General features: G+C 29.9%; 1 protein-coding gene across 3 annotated transcripts; it reads left to right on the top strand.

Moving 5' to 3' along the window:
• The first annotated feature begins 8,514 nt into the window (after window positions 1-8,514).
• On the top strand, window positions 8,515-11,222 carry LOC100782256 (uncharacterized). Of its 3 annotated transcripts, none has more exons than XR_005890275.1 (4): window positions 8,515-9,576; window positions 9,700-9,777; window positions 9,902-10,048; window positions 10,991-11,222. XR_005890275.1 is itself a non-coding variant. In XM_006605841.4 (3 exons), exons 1-3 carry the CDS (start codon window positions 8,788-8,790, stop codon window positions 9,905-9,907), a joined length of 873 nt encoding a protein of 290 aa, XP_006605904.1. In that variant the 5' UTR covers window positions 8,515-8,787; the 3' UTR covers window positions 9,908-10,263. The 3 variants fall into 3 exon arrangements, 1 of the variants encoding a protein (XP_006605904.1); XR_005890276.1 differs by having other exon boundaries at window positions 10,982-11,222; XM_006605841.4 differs by lacking the exon at window positions 10,991-11,222 and having other exon boundaries at window positions 9,902-10,263.
• The last annotated feature ends 2,076 nt before the right edge of the window (window positions 11,223-13,298 follow it).

Here is a 13,298-nt window from a genome sequence, read left to right as displayed (position 1 = left end):
TAAACTTATGCTTAAAAAATTTAATTATTTATCAACTTTATTGGACCTTATTTGTTATGTAAACACTTGTTGTTTCATGATTGTTCTACCAAAAACATACTCCAATGACCATTTCTTAATAAGAATCAATGTTTAATAAGTTTTCACCATATGAACACCTTGTTTGAGATGCCATTAGACACAAATAAATAATTCGTCCCACATAGCTCATCTTTAATAATAAAAAAAGTCTAATGCCGATATTTATTGTTCAGTGAAGTGATATAATTAAGTTAGTTATTTTAATGATTAATATATTTCGATAATTCAAAGAATTTATTGTAAATTAACCAAGTAAATAACCATCACTCCCGTCATGGGAAAAAAAATAAAGTAAGCAGAGGTCTTTCCTTTAATTTTTCTTGAAGCTTACGGCGAAATTCATTGCGTCCCGAAGTCTTCAGCGAACAATTGAAAAATACAAAAACAAAACCGATTAAGCGGTGCCGCACAGAGATGAATGTGAAGAAGAGATATAAGGATTCTGACTCTGCATTCTCATCTGCTGGTAGAAAGTCTCAATGAACCTCTCTGCCTTCTCGTCAACTGAATCATACAAATCCTCTGCTTCTATGAACCCATCTTCAATTTCGAAGTTCCCACTTGGCAGAGCCTCTTCACTTCCCTCTACTTTGAAGAGAACACAAATCTCGGTGCCCTCTATTCTTAAACTGGTTTCGATGAATGAGGGGAGTGCTTGAAGCGGAGAACTGGTACTCCCCATAGTCATAATGCCTCAGCAGCTTCAACTCCTCCCGCTTCCTTAATTTCTTGAGGAATGGGAAGAGCTTCGGGATAATGGGTTTTCTCAATTTGTGGATGAGAAGAGAGACTTTGAGGAAAATGGGTGATCTTTTTCTGGGCATTTTTGGGAGGAGATTGCGAGGCATGGTACTGAAGAGGTGAAAGAGTGTTCGGTTGTGTTTTCTATTGAAGGAATGTGCAAAACTAGCCGTTGAACCTCTCATGCTCGTGGCTAACCACCCTTTCCCTCCAAAATACTACTAACTTTTTCGTTTGAGTTACTTTCACTTCACCTCTGCATATTTTTTCTATGACCTGCTGGGCTAAGGCGTATTTTGTGATTAAAATTCACGATACACTTGTGTTAATAATTATATATTAGTATTTTAGGATAAATACTTGATTTTATATTATTAAAATTTATAATGAATTAATGTTTTAATCTATACATTTTATTATCATTAAAAATCATAATACGTAAATTATGTTTTTATTTACAATGAACAATTTAAATTGTGATATATAATTATTTTTAATTATTGATATATTGAAATAGATAATATTTGATATATTTAAAAGAAGGTTGAATTTAATTTAGAGATCGAAATAAAAGGAAAAGTATTAAGCATACAGGTAAAGATTAGTTTGAAATGGATGAAAAGGAAAAATTTATTAGTTGCAATGGAACTTTGCGAAATGTACATTCAAATGAAAGAAAAGATAAAATATTGTTGAGAAATGAGAATAACGAATCAATAGATAACAAGAACAATGAGATTCTTACTCTTGAAGTTGAGTAATTCTAATCTATAACATAATAAGATGTTGTAATAGGATTTAACATTTGATGATAAACTAAATTTTTATCAGACATATGTGTGAAAATAAGTTATACTAATAGTATTAGCGATATTGATAGATCAATCCAAATTAAATAAAATATATTTTTATAAATTGGATCAAATTTTGAATTTGATTTGAAAACCAATATTTTATAAAATTTTATGTATGTATCAAATTATCACACAGCTATTTGAGTAAAGATATATAAAGGCAATTATCAAGTTATGTAAACAAAATTAATATTTGAAGAGTTATACAACCATTAGCTACACAATGATTTATAAATGTGACATTTAATAGATTTTTTTTTTTAAAAATAAGACTAAGAAAAACAATATAATCCCGACCGTTTTAGATTTGATTGGTGGAATATATTTAAATTTCAAACTAAATAATCAAATTTACATTGAAAAAAGTAAGAGTGATTTGATGGAATGCTTTTTCTATTTAAGATCAATCTAATTTAAACCCACAAGTGAAATCAACATTAGCTTAAACCTATAAGTGAAATCAACATTAGTATTGTTATTTAATCATAAAAAATATTAATTTTTTAATTTAATAGTTATGCAATGGTAATATAAAAAAATTTATACAATCAATTCATTATAAATCATTGTTAATATAACTTTTAAGACACTTTATTGATCTCAAAATAAGTGTTGTTTTAAATTATTTTACACAAATCAATACATGTTAATAAATAGATAGAGAATACTCTTTCTATTCCAATTTCCAAAACAATGGTTTTTTAGCTCTCTCTTTTTTTTCTTTTCAAAATAGTAGTCCTTTTAATTTTTTTCAAACTATTTTTCTCCAACAATATCCATCCGTAGACATAATTAAGAAGATAAAATAATACTTGCATTGAAAATAAACATTTGTCATAAAAATAAGTTGATGGATATATTGGTGATTAGTAGAATAATTCATGACAAAAATAATAGTTTAAAAAATTGAGGTATTTTAATCTAAATTTGTATCATTTAATTGTTTATTAAACGGTGTGCTACAATCCTTAAAAGACCAGTTTTAGGACAGAGAAAATAATAATTTTATAACATTAATCTTATTATTAATACTACATTAAAATGTTAAAGTGATACTTCTTAAAAATATTAGTAAAAAAAAGTAATTAATGTTATATTGAAATGCTAATATGATATTTAATTTTAGAATTTTTTATAAACAAAACACTTATTTTGAAAAGAATGAAATAATTATTATAAAAATTAATAAATTTATTATAAATAATAATTTGTCATCGAGTATTAGACTTATAGTGGATTAAAAAATTAAAGTTTGTTCGGAGTTTGACTATAGAGTCAAAAACCTTAACTAAGATGGTTAAAAAAATTATTGAGAGAGGTGGAGAAAAAAAAAAAGCGTAGTCGGAGGCTATTGGTCTCCATGGGTTACGTGTGACCGACACAATCGTGAATCGGTGAGTAAGGCTGAGAAGAGTGTTGTTTGTTTGCAAGACATATTCTTGATCTGAATCCTTCGTTATCTGGAGTTATTGAGTTATGACTTGTGTCATATGGCATCATCAATCATCATGCACGTGTTTTTAGTTTTTAAGGAAGGCCTAACTGTTAGATGGACTTAGCAGGAAAATCGTAAGGGAGAAAAGGTGAAAGGAATTTCAGTCCGTACGTTAAAAAAAATGTTTAAAATGTAAGGAGAAGGAGGTTATCACGTACCACATGGGGTTTGGCAAGGGGTTGTTTTCTTTCCCTTCACACAATCCCTTTCATTTTGCCCCTTTAATTTGTTATTATTATTATATTGCATTCCGCAGATCCTTTGACAGCTTCTTCAAGAAATCGCTCTCCTAACCTCTTGAAACTCGAATAAATGGCGCCTTTCGCTCAAAACATTAACCCGTTTTAATCTTATCTTATGCATATGAGTTTAATTATGTTTTTGGATTAAATAAGTTTTTAATCTCCATCAAATTTTTAATTTTGAGTTTTTGTCTTTTAAAAAAAAATTGTCCATTTTAATCTCTTATTTGTTATCCTTGTGAGATTGAGTTTTTACCTTTTTTTATTGTTCATCTTTAGTGCCTCCCAAGCCCTAATAATGAGCAATAAAAAAATAGAGAAATTAAAACACAAAATCTAAAATTTAACCGGGACTAAAACCTTTTTTTTGTTACAATGATCACCTTATATTATTTCATTCAAAATACAAGAGAAAATATGATAAAAATATAGAAGACTAACATAAATTAGTGAGTGTAGAGATATAATTGTCTCAACTAAAAGCTTATTTAATCTTTATGCTTTTACTTCTTGAAATTTGGAATTTCCTAAGCGGAAAGAAAATTTATTTTAGTTCGTATAATTTCAATAAATCTAATTAACAAAGTATTGGTTATAAATTTTAGCCGCCAGAGGATATCTCAAATATTACTTCAAATAGTGCATAAAAAGATATAATTAATGAGATACTTTTTTTTTTACTTTGATCAGAAAAATTACCCATTATAAAATTCTAGTATTTGTTATGAATTATGTTTGTAACCCCTAAATTTAAAGTGAATTTTATTTTGTTCCTCTAAATTTAAAAAAGATTAATTTAGTCCCTCAAATTTAAAAATAATATATTTTTAGTCCATAAACACTAAATTTGAGAGATTAAAATAATTTTTTGAAAGCTATTTTTAGTCCATAATAAACAATTAATTGGAGAGACTAAAATTATATTTTAAAAAAAAATTGAGTTACTAAAACAATCTTTTTTAAATTTAAAAGACCAAAATTAAATTCATCTCAAAATTTCAAATTTTAAAGATTAAAAACATAATTAAACTTATAAACTCTTACCTATAAGCTAACAGTGAGGACTTCCAAGTTCCAACTTAAACAGGACCATTTACTTTCCAACTTTAACCGGACCAATTACTTGCGCACGACTTTGAGAGAGAGAGAGAAAAAATGCAAAACACATTACATTCAATAAAATAAAATAAAAACAAGAAATATTGATAAGACCAATAAGGTTCCGCAACTTCAGCTCGATATAAATTCACAGGACTCAATTTTGTTTATTTAATTTCTCTTGTGTATTTTGTTTGATATCTAAAAGAAATCCATTAACTTAGTGGGTAATTTAACTAGTAGGGTTAACATAGTGATAAAAGATCGGATAATATGAGGTTATAGGTTTTTTTAATAGTAACCCTCCGATTTCTTAGAGAAAATAAATTTTGACTAATTTAAAATTTGGTTAAAAAGTAAATAAAATTTGATAAAAAATTATTTCAATCAAGAATTAAACTCAAATACTATTTGAATGATATAATCTTAACTTGAACCTATTAATTATTTGTATTTGATCACTTTATTTAAATTCATAAATTCTAATCTCACTGTAACAATTTTATTTGATATGTATTCTTAAGAGAAATACTGATACAATCTAGGTTTTAAAATAATAATAGTAAAAATAATGTGGCTCATCGATCATTTATAGTTTAAGTAACTACCAAATATAAAAGATATCATGTTTGTGATTTGTTAAGAGATAGATCACATTCAATAATTAACAATACAAGATAGATGATGAATTTTATTTGCTTAAAGATAAATCATGTTCCTTAATTAAAAATCATATTTTTTTTCTTTTACCATAAATAAATAAAAACATATTTCTTATTTGCTTTTTTTTTAATTGTCCCTATTGATGTTTTTATGATTATCATTGTCATGTTTTGTAAAATGATTTTCGAATAAGATTTTAACGTTTGTGATGTTTCATAAAAGATTTTAAATGAAATTTTATTTGATTACTATTGTATTTTTAATCAATATTTTAATATCAATTTTTTCATAATTAAAGTGTGGGTATGATAATATGGGCATTGAGATACCTAATGGAGAGTAAGATAGGTATTAGAGTTACTACCCATGCAGGTGTGAATATCGGTTTCAAGATTTTTTAAAGTGTAAATTTAGATACAAATACTATGATATCTTATTAAATTCTATGTGAATCATTTAATATGTAATTATTCTAATTTAATGAGATGTTTCAGATTTGAGTTTTGAATATATAGTTGTATTAAATATTTAAAGATAATTTTATTGTTTATAATGATTTTATTTAACTCAAACATAATTATTTTTTATAAAAAAATACTTATAATTTTAACAAAAAAAATAAAAATAAAAGATCATACCTATTATTATTCCTATTTTTGGAATTTCGCCAAAGTAAATAATAGGAACTCATCTCACTTACATGTGGACGCCTAATTTGTGAGAGGCTGTATTACTCCAAGAATTGATTATTATACGAGCTAACAATCATTAAATTCATTGTTAAATATTATGACTATCGTTGTTGCGTACTTGCGATGGAAGTCTTACCATGTTGTTAGGAATTGTTATATTTTGAGGGTATTTTAGGAAATTTTAGTTTCACATTGTTTGGTTTGGAGTATTTTTTAAGTTTTTGACTAAGTGGTATTTTTAGTCTCTTTATTATTTAAAATTCATGATTGGTCTCCTAATTTTTAATTTCACAAATTTATTTTCTTAACTTTGTAAAACTCGCAATTTTATAAAATTGTAACACTTAACTAGTATAACCTAATACTAAGTCCCAATGTAAATGTGATCGAGGAGAGTTTAACCCATAACCTCTTCCTTTCTTTCATAACTTAAACTACTACGGCACTTAATGAGTTGTAATAAAAACTATATATATTATACAACAAAAACAAATATAATGTTATATCAAACACCGTGACAAACAATAGAAAGTAGGGTATAAAGTTAAAGTTCAATAAAAGTAAAAGAAGAGAAAATCAGTTACAATTTATTACTACAAAAATACTCATAATAAAAATAAAAAATAAAAAATAAAATAATGATCATATTAATTACTATGGCAATAAATGATTAAATATCATTCTCTTCGTTATATGAATTTAATTATAATATGCATTTAAATAATGTATATCATCATATAGTGTATTATTTTTTATTTCTATAATAGTTACCTTGAAATTATATTTATAGTGATTTTTAATTAGTTGACCATATAATTTTTTTACTAATAGTATATAAAAATTAAATCAAATTATTATCATAGGTAAAAAAATAGATTATTTTATGGTTACTTTTTCTCTACCTAAACCTTTATATAAATAAAAGTAAGAAGGTTTAGAATTATTTTATGGTATGTTTTTTTCTCTCCTATTATATTCAAAGTGATTTTTAATTAGTTAATAAAGTAAAAAAATTATACTAATAGTATATAAAAACTAAATAGAATTCTTATTAGAGAAGTAAAAAATATATATTATTTTATGGTTATTTTTTCTCTGCCTAAATTTTATATAATAAAAGTAGGAAGGTTTGAAATTGTTTTATGGTGTTTTTTTCGCTGAAAAAATATGTAAATATTTTCATCAATTATATGTTTACATTTGTTATATAAAAAATACAAATATGATATTCTTTCTCAAGATCTACAAACTTTTCCAGCAACTTTTATCAAGAAATCAATTCAAAAGCAAAAACTAGTGAAACAAATACATATACTAAAAACTAAAAAGAGCGAAGGAGTATTCTTCAAATAAAATAAAATAAAAAAGAGTGAAGAAGAAAAGGATACTGCACAAAAAATCTTTTAGACTGATTTGCTCACGAATTACTTGGGCTACATCCAGAGTCTCTGCCACGGTGAGATTTTAACACAATAATCTCACATGATATTATTTCTCAGGGTCTCATGCCTCCACAAGATTTCGAACAACTAGTAAATAAAAATAAAGTCATGAGCAAAAACTAGCGAAACAAGAACATAAATTAATGGAAAGGAGAAAACATATTGCATAAATATTTCTTTTTGTAATGATTCCCCACAAAATCGCTTGATTACATTCTATCTCTAGTTCAACTATAGATCATGTATAAATAAAATTGATTAAATTAAATATTTAGTCCTTATACCTTATAAGTTTTTTCATTTTAATCCACATTTAAAAAACTATATATTTTAATCCCTACTTAAAATAATATTTACAAATGTTCCTTACCGTTTTTCAAAATTATAAATTTGTTACTTTTTTTTTTGTTCACTCGACAGATATTCTATATTTATGATTTAATCAAGCAATTAAAAAATTGGTTAAATGTCAACCTATAATTCATTGTTATTTCAAATTTAATACAAATACCAACAAGGTCAAACTTAATTCGTAGATAGATTTATTTTATAAGCACAGTGCCAGAAATTCAAATCGACTTCGATAAATTTTACATATGAAAGAAATTTATTTGGTACCATTGGTTGAAGAATATCTTTGATGAAAAAAAAAAAACCAATACAAAATGCAAATACATAAAAAGCCTCCGAATACATTCAAGACATATTCTTAAAAAAAAAAAAAAATATAAACCAAATCCACCCATCACAGACGAACCAAACTACATTATAGCTATTTCACTCGAATCGATTGAAGATGTGGAACACTGAAAGGGTGACCCTTGTCACTCTTTGATGTATATTTAAATTAAACCCAGAGCTCTGGTAAATTGTTAATTAACCAACAACGATTATGTTCGTTCCTAATGGTATTAATCCTCATCCTTTAAAATCCTTGACCAGGAAGAACCCAAAATCAATGGTCCGGTTGACCTAGCACCACACGGCAATCAATTTTTTTAATCTTTAATATAACACAACGAAATAAAACCATTTAAAAACGAACGGTGTGGATCAAACAAGATAATTTCAAAATCGCGAAAATCAACGGCTGAGTGGCAGTTAGAAAAAATTTAAAAAAACAAAATAAAGAGGTATATAGCCCGGGGAAAAAGGGGAAAAAAGGAAAAAAAGAGGGAAGCAGGCACGTACGCACCATTGGCGCAAGTTAGCGTGGAGCCTTGAAGGCCAAGGCGAACCCGAACGTTAAAACCGCCTCGCCTCGCTTCCTTGTTTCTTTGTTCCTCATTTATAAATAATAATAATAAAAAAAAGGAGCTTGCGTTTTTTCCCGGCGAGTATGCAACGAGGCGAAAGTCACGAAACCCAACCTAAAGCTTTGGTCTTTCTCCTTCCATCAATTTCTGAGCCAAGTTCTGCTGAATAATAATAATACAGTCGTTGCTGTTTTCTTTTTCTTTTTTTCTTTTTGGGGGTTAAATGGTGTTTACGTGTTCGGAGAAAGAAGAGAGCATGGCTATGGGACCCGAGAGATCGAAGCCTCTTCACAATTTCATGTTGCCTTGTTTGAAGTGGGGGGGTCAGCGCCACCTCCGCTGCACCAAACACCCCTCCGACTCCTCCTCCGCCGACGCCGCCGGAGATCGCCGATCTCCGGCGCCGCGCGAATTCGACTCGCCGCCCCCGCCGCTCACTAATGCCGACACCCGAACGCGCCTCACGCGGCCGCGGTTCCTCGTCGGCGACGAGGGGATCGACGCCGTCAGGGAAAAGCTCATGCTTGATCTCAAGACCGAGGCCGATAGGATGAAGGACGCGATTCTCGGCAAGGAGGTTGCAGAATACAATAATGATGTCGAGATGAACGACGCACCGCCGCCGCCGGTTACTGGAGTTAGGATGAAGGATGCGATTCTCGGCAAGGAGGTTGCAGAATATAATAATGGTGTCGAGATGAACGACGCGCCGCCGCTGCCGGTTACTGGAGTGAGGACGTGGAATCTGCGGACGCGGCGGGCTCCGGTGGCCGGAGACAAGGGAGTGAGGATTGACGAGAGGAGGGGTGGTGGCGGGGGGTCGTCGTTATCGCCGTTGAGGATGAAGTCGCCGAAATTGAGAGGGTCGCCGGAGAAGGAAGAGCGGCGGCCGGTGAAGTTTTCTCTGACGCTGGCGAAGAAGGAGATTGAGGAGGATTTTATGAGGATTGTGGGCCACCGGCCTCCCCGCCGGCCCAAGAAGAGGCCCAGAAATGTGCAGAAGCAATTGGATGTAAGCTGATTCATTATCTTATTATTATTTCCTTAAAGCCTTTCGATTTTGTTTATGTTGTTGTTTTGCCAGTGTCGGACAAAAACAAAACTCTTGAATTTGTTTTTTTTGTTGTCACTGCAGACCCTTTTCCCTGGCCAGTGGTTGTCGGAGGTTTGTGCCGATTCCTACAAGGTTCCGGATGATGCTGAGACTGGCAAGGTATGTGAATGTTACACTCTGCTTTTTTGTGAATTTTGTTCATTTGAGGTTTGAAAAAAGGATTAAGTTTTGGGTTTTGTTTTGGATTGCGTGTGAATTAACGGTTGGCTTTGGTTTTTGACAGAGGTAGCGTTGAGATTGGGGAGAGGCATTCTGTTGTTGGCTGCTTAGGATACATCCGAGGATTTGATGGATGGATGGACTTGGTGGGGTTTCCCAGGAGCAGTCGTGTGCCTTTGTTGATTTCAATGTCGCTTTTGAAATTTCATAAGTATAGTTTCATTCTTTTGTTTATAGAATAATACTCTCAACAGTGATGATTGTTCCAAATCACATGCTTTAGTTTACTACTTTGCTTTTGTAGCCACTATGTATGTAGCTGCAAGGATGAAGTTATACTGTGGGAACTTTAAACTTTAATCTTAAATTCTAGATATGGAACTTATTCTGAGATGGTAGTTTAATGAAATCTCTTATTTGTGGTTAGTTTTGTGTACTCTCTGTTTGAATTTGGCTGTGCATTTGTGAGATCGGAATTGATTTTGAGATAGAATGTTTCTCCTTATTACCACTGCTTTCTCCTTTGTCCTGTTTATGTTTGGGAAATGGTGCTGGTTTGGCACAAATCATGGGATGGAATCACAGTTTTGTTGTCATGTATGTATGCAACTTCCTCTGTAGCAAGAGCTTTCTGGTGCAGAACTGTAACTATGAATGCAGTTCATCTGGTGCTATTCTTGTCTGCAGTACAAGGTTTATCAATGGCGGATGGCAGAAGGCCAAAATTCTGCCATATAAACACACCTTAGCGTCTAAAAATGCTATGGTGGAAGGGTCTAAAAACACAACTTAAAATGTTATGGCAGTGTTATAACGGTTATTTAACAAGATTGCTGCAGTTAGCCAGCAGCTACTGTTTATCCATTGCAGTCAAGGTGGTAACTGTTCTGAACTAGGGTTTGGCCCAACCGCAGCCTGCAGAATGCAGGCTGATCCAACGTCCAAATGGTGCTAAGGGAGCCTCTCGGCATATTTAACTCGTGATGAATATCTCTTCAAACTTTTCGGAAATCGCCCGCACATTCATAATTGCATTTATCGCCAAATGATTAACTACATAAGCCATAGATTCAACATTACAAGATACATATTTCGTTGATGCTTCACCTGTTGACTTGGTATTTTACTAAATTAAGCGTTAAAGTTCTTTCAGGTGAACCTCTTTGCTATTGCCAACATCGATGAGCTCTTAATATCTACCGATGATGATAACCTTCCTGTCTCACAATTAGAGCTTAGCACTGCAAAGAACAAGATCATTTCTTAGGGTTCAAGAAGAACACTTCCACTGCTCAAGTTCTCAATTTTCTTTTGTAACTATTAAGGTCTATTTGTTTTAAGGGCAAGTAGAATTGATTTCAATATAATTGGATGTAAGTTTTACATCACTTGGGATGTACTTTATTATTTTATCTTAGCTGGTGCCTCTTCTCTTAGCTGGGTTGAAAATTTTTTGCAAGTCAACCCTCCCTAATCGCTCTTGCATGATCCTACATATGTGTTGGAAATGACAATCTTGTCCATAAATGTGTTATCTACAAAAAGACGCGTTAGCAAGTACTTTCACTTATGAGTAAATGGAAGTGTACATGGCCCTAAAGCCTACATGGTGTGGCCCAGTGATCATTTTTCTGTTCAACATGAGTGATAACTCGACTTATAGATTTTTCAAATACTGCGGCAACTTACAGTGTGACTTGCCCTTATGCAGTAGGATCAAAGATTCAAAGAGGGATAGGTCAAGAGTGATCAATCTTTATGTGCATGTAAAAACCAAAAGTGATCCTTGATATTGTAAGAGTTTATTTCCACATATTTTGTGTTAAGGCTGAATCCGTTGAGTCTATGAAATGTAGAGTTTTTAAAATGAGTAATTTGATTCATTTCATCGAAATATGAGAATAATTTTTATTTTTTTTACATTGCTCCGTATGTTTTGTTTAAACTTTTCTAAACAAACTATATATGTTTACTAATAAGAGTTGCACTTTATTATATATATATATATATATATATATATTTCAAGAAACCTAAAAATGCATAAAGATGTGATAAGGTGCATTTGCAATACCATGTATCCAAAACAAACACGCTAGGAATCATCATTCTCTTATGATATTAACCACCGATGTTGTATAAAAATTAATGTCATGATTAGTTGAAATCAAATATAAGTCTTTAAAAACTTAAACTTTTAATGATATTTGTAAGATTTATAATATGTTGTTTAATATATGTTGAATTTTATGCATATGGATTCATAAATGTTGCAAATGTCATCTATCATTTTAAATATGAGAAAATAATTAAAATAATTATATACCGATAGTATAAAATAATTTTATATAAAATAGTAAAATTGATAATTTTTATAATAATTATCTTAAAAATAATATAAATAATGATTTATAATTGAATAATAATATAAAATTTTTTAGACAGTTAGTGTATATATGGTTATTTAACTTTTAAAATATACATAGCTCAAAAAACATTAACTATAATTTGGAAATATGTATTGTAACTCTGTAAGTCCCCTACTTCAACATTATGTCAGGCAAATTAAAGTTGCAAATTAAAGTTGCAATGGTCTCATAGCATCTTAAATATATGTAGTTCAAAAAAGGCAAAATGCAATTTTATGTATATAGACAAAATGTAAAAGCTTATATAAAGTAAATGAAATAAAAAGAGTTTAAGACAATGAATTAGTGACTATTTTAGTCTCCTATACTTCTCTTAATTTCATTCTCTTTCAACGAAATTAGTAAAGTAGTTGTTGACCCGAGCCTGATCGCACTAGCTCAGTCCAAAACTAGCTTAATCCAAACCTGGTTATGACATGAATTTAATTGGATAACTTTATTTTTTTTAAAAAAAAACTTATAAAACAAGAAAAGGAGTTGTATGAAACAAAAAAGGTGAAATTGTAAATAAGTATTGATTCAAATATATTATGGCGGCTTGCTTAGCATTGGCCGTGGAGGGGGTGCTGACCTAATTAGGTTGTTTTTCACTTCTATTTGCTCTTTGCAGTATTGTTTTTGCTTTAAAATCCTTAGTTTTTGTTACAGTATTTATTATAAAATTTATTTATTTTTAGTTTTATCCTATTTCTAAATTTAAAATTATGATGAAAATATAAACAATTGATTTATAAATTATTAATTGTTGCTTCAAAAGATTTGATTGCAAGAAAGACTTAAATTTAGAAAATATGAGTGTGACTAAATTTTGGATTGACCATTAGTCCTTTAGTTGTTTCTAAGAACTAAAGTTTATGGAAATATCTTGAAATCTCACCGGAAAGATAAATGCCATAATTATGGTCATTATAAAAAAATAATGTGAATTTATAATTATGAAAAAATGTATTTGAAATATTTTATTAAAAGGCTCACTTTTATTGTTATGAAACTTTTTTTAATTAAATCTCTTAGATAATCTCAATGATTAAAAAT

The sequence above is a fragment of the Glycine max genome, chromosome 20 (genome assembly GCF_000004515.6).
Source record: "Glycine max cultivar Williams 82 chromosome 20, Glycine_max_v4.0, whole genome shotgun sequence".
In the NCBI taxonomy this organism is placed as follows: domain Eukaryota; kingdom Viridiplantae; phylum Streptophyta; class Magnoliopsida; order Fabales; family Fabaceae; genus Glycine; species Glycine max.
Note: the sequence above shows the minus strand (reverse complement) of the source record. Positions and strands in the feature narration are given on the sequence as shown.

Bases quoted from the DNA above. Each gene is read 5' to 3' on its own strand.
- LOC100782256 (XM_006605841.4), top strand. From the start codon at position 8,788: ATGGTGTTTACGTGTTCGGAGAAAGAAGAGAGCATGGCTATGGGACCC. The intron at 9,577-9,699 runs GTAAGCTGATTC...TTGTCACTGCAG, and splicing joins ATGTGCAGAAGCAATTGGAT to ACCCTTTTCCCTGGCCAGTG.